At 41.1% G+C, this 7243-nt stretch overlaps 2 protein-coding genes across 2 annotated transcripts; both read left to right on the plus strand.

Annotated features, from left to right (window-relative positions):
• Positions 1–17: 17 nt before the first annotated feature.
• Positions 18–1149, plus strand: MELLADRAFT_79875 (uncharacterized protein; the record flags this gene model as incomplete). The annotated part of the gene is made up of 5 exons (XM_007419698.1): positions 18–113; positions 176–276; positions 348–448; positions 530–558; positions 633–1149. 5 exons carry the CDS (start codon positions 18–20, stop codon positions 663–665), a joined length of 360 nt encoding a protein of 119 aa, XP_007419760.1.
• A 3688-nt stretch (positions 1150–4837) lies between these two features.
• Positions 4838–5530, plus strand: MELLADRAFT_70311 (uncharacterized protein; the record flags this gene model as incomplete). The annotated part of the gene is made up of 3 exons (XM_007419699.1): positions 4838–4869; positions 4926–5332; positions 5505–5530. The coding sequence occupies 3 exons, from the start codon at positions 4838–4840 to the stop codon at positions 5528–5530; spliced, it is 465 nt and encodes a 154-aa protein (XP_007419761.1).
• Between the last annotated feature and the right edge of the window lie 1713 nt (positions 5531–7243).

Consider the following 7243-nt stretch of genomic DNA (forward strand, 5'->3'; position numbering starts at 1 on the left):
ACTGTTAACTTCTTGGTATGACGTTTTGCTGCAGACAAAAGTTCGCGCAGATGTTTGCAAAGTGCGAAGCCACTCAGTCCTGGTTAGAACATGTGACATATCAGATGAACAAGGTAAGCTTGGCTCATTGACTGATTGTTTTAATTTTACCTACTCATTCGCTACTTTACACCAGATGTCCTATGCCGAACAAGCCGATCTATTAGCCGGTCAGATTGGTCTTTTGAAAGCATATTCAACTCGGGTTGCCCATGAAGTTGCCGACGAAGCAGTCCAGTGAGTCTTTGTCGCATCATGCTGTTTAGTTCTTTCACGCTCCATGTCTCTAATCGACTTGTTTTACTCAGGATCTTTGGAGGCCGAGGAATTTCGGCTACCGGTATGGGTCGATTCGTTGAAATGTTTCAACGCTCGTACAAATTTGATGCCGTCCTTGGTGGCTCCGAAGGTTTGTCTAGAGTTCTTGTCTGTTTTGAATAGACTCGTTCATATAATGATGGCTGAGATCCAAAATATCCCAATTCTATAGAGATCCTCTTCGACCTGGGTGTCCGTCAAGTAAGTACAGCATGGACCTTCATCACATAATTGCAACGTACCCCTGACGTGTTTGTCTTCATCTTACTTTCTAGGCTATGCGAAAAATGCCGAATGCGGTCTTATGAATCAAGAAGCAGTCCTCCTTTATTTTTTTCGCGTATAGCGATGCTCGTGGCTGTTCAAATTCCTTTTGCGTGTCCTTAACATTGGCCAATTAGTTGTGGGAAGGCGAAGAACCGAAAACACAAATCCTTCATTTTTTGAAAGTCGTGTATGATCAGTCCTTCTTTCTTTTTCGCCTTGTATGTTATTTTGTCATTTTAAGAGTTTGATGTGTTATGGTAGTGAGCAGTATTTGTTACGGTGGATGTATTTGTATCATCAGTACTAGTTATCTCGCGTGGCTATGATTCTTTTGGGGATCAGGGAGACTCAAGCATGTTACATTTCTTTTTAAATTTATCATACATGATGGAAAGACAATGTATCACTTCAAGCAGGGAGTTTAATGTTTAGTCATCCGACCATAATCAAGTATGTCAAAGTTCATTTCAACATCATTCTTGACTCTCATATGTGTCAATTATCAGGTGACTGTTATGTTCAATGATCTTTCTCGCTTGATCTTTGAGTAATCTGATTCTATCAAGTGTTGATATCTTGCATAGATCAAACTATCAATCACTCAGCTTGTGTGAATAAGATTTCACATCTGAGTGTCTGAGACTGAAGTGGAGCACAGGATGACATCACATGACTTGATTTCCAGCTTGGCTTGGTGAATTACTATGGACAATGTTGAGGTTTTCATTGATATCCTCTTTATCAAATCATTTTTTCAATGTCTTATGAGTGAAATCAGGGAATAAATCAATCTTCATGTGCTCCAGTCTCCAGAATCTTTCACAAATCTTTCCTTGGGCTATAAAAGAAGCAATGCTGATCAATTTACATACTGTGTGAGCCTGGTAATTCAGGGGTGATGGCCCCGCAGAGCAGGCTCCATCGGGGTGCACTCATGCTCGCTAAGGCCGGCACCCGGCCCGATTCTGCTCGGGCAGCCCGCGGGCCGGGCCGGGCCCGGGGCAGCCCGGAAATGACCAAAAACACTTGTAGCCCAAACACGCTTTGCATTTCGCTATCGGGCCGGCCCGGCCCGATAGCCCGAGGGGCTAGAAATCATTGAAATAAGTGATATTATAGGCAATAACTGGCGTGTTTTAGCGTGTTTTCAGAGACAAAGTGATAGAGAATAAACAAAAATAATCAAAAAGGAAAAAAAAACAAAAAAACTATAGCAAACAAGTAAAAAAACAGCGTAAAGATACTAGAAGGAAAACTTTGAGCAGAACAATTTTTGGGAAGGCGAGCAAACAATACTACCAAACATTCAACAAATTGTCCCAGCTTTTGAGGCAAATTGATGCCTCAAAGTTCTTTGGATCCATAGTGGCTCGTTCGTCTGTCCACACTCTCCCACCGGCAGAAAAAGATCGCTCAGAGGGTACACTTGTAGCAGGAATAGCCAAGTAGGCAGCAGCCATGCGCGCAAGAACCGGGTATTTATCAGCATTAATTCTCCAATAGTCCAAAGGTAGGCGGTCTTTATCTTCACGTCCACTGGAAAGATACAATTCGACTTCTTCGCTGACTGTGAGATCCTTTTTGCGTGTAATAAATCGACGTGGCCCATCTTCTTCTGGTTTTTCCTCAGGCTCGGGGTTATCATTTGCTGGATTGGGCGGTTGGAGCTGAAACTTTTGTGCCTCCCTGATAAATTTAGTTCTCAACTCCTCTCGGTCGTACAGGCCAGCCATTTGAATAGTTTTTGTTGATAGCTCAAGAAGCTTACTTCGAGGATCGAGGATGTTAGCAAAGAGATAGACGGGCTTCTGGAGTGCACAATGTGGTACTGCTCAAGCTTAATCTTCATAGGACCGATAGCCTCTCAAAGAGGTTCATTTGCATTTTGTTCCCAGGCCTGTGCAAATCAAATTATCAAAATGTCAAAGAATATTCTAAGCTTTGTGAAGTTCTTTGGAAACAAACCTTATCGAGTTTCTCCAAAATCCATTGATCTACAGGTGCAGCTTCAGAGAATGTTGGGTATTTCGATCCAGATAGTAATCCAGTTGCGACATTGAGAGGTGAAAGAAATTCAACAAGATGACAAACTAAATCCCATTCACTCTCAGTGAGAGCAAACTTTGTATATTCGGGATCGTTCTTAGTCCAATAGTCAATTGCAGCTTTGAGTCGGTATGATCTTTGATGTGCTTCAAAGTCAGAGTTCCAGCGAGTATCAACCCGACGGATCAGTCGAACATGATCCTTCGGTGGCAGCATACCTCTAACCAGGAGTGCGAAGGACTCCACACGCTGCGGAGAAGCTTCAACATGATTAGTGAAACCAATAAGTTGACTGAGAGCGCTGGTAATTCGAGGTGTATCTCGATTGAGCCAAACAGAGAGTGCAGGAGGTATAGAGGGTGTCTTGTCGCCTAACTTCTCTGAGAACATGTGAAGGCCTGCTCTAGCGACCAAGTTGATAACATGGGCTATGCAGCCAAGAAGATGTTGATCGGATTGAAATTGAGGAACTGATTCTTCTAGTTTTCTTCCCATGACAGCATTGACAGAGGCGTTATCGGCAGTGAGGCAAAACATTTTATCGACTAAGTTGTAATCTTTTAAAGTTTCCATCAGATGATCACTTAGATTCTCTCCACTATGAGACCCTTCGATGATTTTCATTCCGATAATTGCTTCACAAAGGTTGAAATCGTTTGAAACCCAGTGAGCAGTGACTCTGAGAATGGATTTATTGTGCTGACTCCAGCCATCACATGTAAAGCTAATGTAAGGAACATCCTTCAGAAGATGAGTAAGTAAACGTCGGCCTTTGATAAATTGAGACTTGAGAGTATCGGTCAAAACAGTATGACCAAAGAATAGAGGCTCAATGGTTGGATTGGCCAGTTCGAAAGCTTTTCGTAATTCCACGGATTCGACAATGGAAAATGGAAGTTCTTGATTGACAACGAGTCGTAAGATGGCAGACCGGAAGGTTGAGGTGGAAAGCTTCTCAGCCTATCATGGAGAATAAGCGAAGTGTCAGAGGTGAAAGATAAGTCAATAGTAAGCTTTTGGTACTTACTCGAGTGATTTTACCTGTTTTGAGGTACTTCTTCATGTCCACAGTTCCCTCTTCAATATGCGACTTTTCATCAAGACCGTGCTTTGCAAGATGTCGACTCATTGATTTAGTGCTCTGAGTTGTATCTAACTTATAATGGCTTCCACAGGGCTTTTCAGGCTCGACTTCAAAGGTGCAAACAGTCCTCTTCTCTTCGTTTTGGGTGATCGGATTGACAACAACTTCAACCTTGAAATATCTCCACACCCACGAGGTTTTGTTACCGGGGTTGGAATTGATTCTACTAGTAAGTTTAAATCGGTTTGAGCTACTTGATGCGGTAGAGACTTTTATACAATCATTGGATTCATCGGAATTCTCCTCGTCAGATCCAATGGTCACGATTTGGGTGCTTTCTTTTGAATACGATAGACGGGCTTGTTTATTAATATGTTGAGAGCGATTGTCGGAGTTAGGGCTGCTGTTGATGCCCCGCTTCCTTGTAGAGCTCATTGGAAATCCAGAATAACCTTGATGATGAAAAAGGAAGGGTTTGTATCAGAATTTATGCACGATAAGTGTGAGAAGATGTACAGCTCTTCAGGAAATTCGTGTCCACTCCATTTTTTTTTTTTTCGCACATAAGCTTTGCGCCAAAATACCGCCCATACAGGCCTGTAATAGCGGCGGATGCTAAAACGAGCTGCGGCCTAGGACATCAGGTGTCCTGTCACCTTCCAGCACCACCATTCCACCAATCCAACCGATCCCGGTGGGCGATCCATCGAGCCCATTCCTCCCTTCAACCACCACCCATTGACCAATCGAACTGGACAAATTCTTTGGATCCATCGGCACCATTCGATCCAACCAATCCAACAGATCCATCCGATCCATCCGATCCTTCTGAAACATATGATCCATCCGATCGATCTATTTCAAGAAGATCTTTTGTGTTATGAGTTCCATGATGGTGACAGACGCCTCGAGGGATCACCAAACAATCCAATAGACACAAACTCCTTCCATTTCTTCCTACCGACCTCAGCTCGCCGCTTAAATAGCCACCTTCGTTCTCCTTATTTTGACCTCATCACATTGAATCCCTTTGAATCCAGGACTTCATCAACGTCTCGCCTTGTTCAAACGTTGAAATACAAAATGGCTCACCGTAAATCACAAAACACCCCAGTGTGCGTCCTTCTTAACGTCTTGGTAGAATTTTATCCCGCTCATATAATGTTTTTAGGCCTGTTAGTCCAGGTGACCGAATTAGATCCTTTGGCAGCCCAAGCAAGAGGCATGCAATGCCGTTCCCTGTACGCCCGACCAGCCCTCCAAAGCCAAACGTTCGACAACCCGCCCTATGTGCTCCGTTGAGCCCCAACTCGACTCTTCCTTGGAGTCACAGTGTGACTGATGCCGCTGTCGCCAAAGCGCTCGCGCATGGGCATGGTCACGGCCGAATGGTGTACGGATACGGTGGCCCTCCTCAATATCATTCACCACTGGTCAACATCAACTCGATGATGATGCAGCCCAACGTTTTTGGGCAAGGTAGCTTCAGTGCACCTGATTTGCCCTCCGCAAGTCAAGTGTTGACTCCCACTCCCACTCCTAACGTGATTCATCTGGATCACGAGGAACTTGATGAAGGTATGTCATTCGGAGCTTTGGTAGAGTGTGTACAAAGAAAATGGTCACTTACGATGCTTTTTCTTCCATCCCAACGTGTCAACCATCCTCGACTTTTAATAGATTTACCCCACCCGTTTGACGTCCTTCCTCCTCGACCGATTGACGCGGGCCTCGAATTCCCCACCGACAGCCCTGACACTGTCGAAGAAGGCTTGAAGATACCTGAACGTTGTGGTGATCAATTTATGGGATCAATTAAAAAATTCACAATTACCAGTTTACCAGTTTATTAGCAGGATTCAGCAGGAAAGAAAATTCGAAATGGAGGTTTTTGATCAATTGAAGCTCTTGTAGGCTTATGTATTGGTCATTAGGTCAACATTACATCATTTTTTATTTTCACATTATATATTAAGATCATTATAGTTTACTTACAAATTTATTACAAAAAGAAAGAAAGAAAAACATAAGAAAAATTCGAAATTATAAGTATAAAGGTTGGAAAATGGTTTTTAGGTTAGTAAAAATAAAGTTATGGGTATTATGAGGTTAGAATATGAAAGAACAACATTATATTATACTATGACAATTTTAATCTTCAAGGTTGATAAGTAGAAACAGAAGTTATTAGGGAAAAGGCACTTTTTCGAAGTTGGTAAACAAGAGGTACACGTGTAGTTTGGTTGTGTAATAGTGGTAGTGATGGAATTTAAGGTTGCCAAGAGGATTTTTCGGGATTTTTAAGGTTATAGATGATGATGTCATATTACAAGAGCAAGAAAAAGAGAGTAGTAGCTGTGAAAAGTGAAGAAAATGGGTGAAATTCGTGGAAAATGGAGGTTTTCAGCTAATTACATATGTCAAATGACGTCAGAATAGGTTGGTAGATGGCTCATTCAACGCAGAAGAGTGGATTACATAATGTACAAACTTTAAATCATTAGTAATGGAGGTGTGTGTAAAAAGTTATAAGGCAAATAAAGAATTGGTGTGAATCTCGAATTTACAGTCACAAGTCACATGTAACACTAAAAAACTTTAACTTCACAACTCAATATCTTACTCATCACTCATCAGAAGTAGGTCATGTAGGTGTCAGAAATGATCAGTAACACGTGGGCTACAAGATGCACTTTAGTAATCAAAAATTGGAGCACATCTGAAAAAATTCGTAATCTCAAAAATTGGTTTTCAGCTAGTTTACAAGGAAAAAATCACCTGTATTCATCATAAGAAGTGCTGTACATCATATTATTGCGTCATTGATCACTTTTAGCTGTGAAAATTACATCATTTATTAGTAACAAAATCATTACATTGCGTCATCATAGGGTTTTTAGGGAATTTTGGGCGGATTTGATTGGTTTTGAGGCTGTTGACCATTGTAAAAGTTCTAGTACATTGTTATATATACTTTGAGAGGGTTTTGGGACTGTTGTTCCCTTTTTTTTCTTTATCATTTACGCCATTATTATTTTGTTTATCATTATAAACTTATTTTAATAGTACCTGGTCACTTAAATACGCCCTTTATTACAATTATAAAGAGAAATTTACTTTAGTTTTATAGTCATAAAGACTTATTGGGAATAATATCAATCAGATATTGCTTATTTCTTTTAGTTATCAATTGGGAATAACACTATAGCAGTGTTGATAGTAATACAAAGTGTGCTTTTGAAGTTAAATTACGTGTGAAGATATATTTCTCTGGTGCCTTATCAGTACTCAATACAACAGAGCTCTTTCTGATTGTGTTGTTTTAGAAGAGCAGTCCTTAGACAACTTCTACTAGTCATTTTATTAGTGGATTATCCTCTTCCAGCTCTGTATAACCCTTGTTGGGTTATAAGTTCTACATATTGGGACTCTGCCCGGGCTTGACAAATTAAAATCAACTTATAATTAATCATTTCTCTTTAATCATAT

Source organism: Melampsora larici-populina (assembly GCF_000204055.1).
Source record: "Melampsora larici-populina 98AG31 unplaced genomic scaffold MELLAscaffold_386, whole genome shotgun sequence".
NCBI lineage: Eukaryota > Fungi > Basidiomycota > Pucciniomycetes > Pucciniales > Melampsoraceae > Melampsora > Melampsora laricis-populina.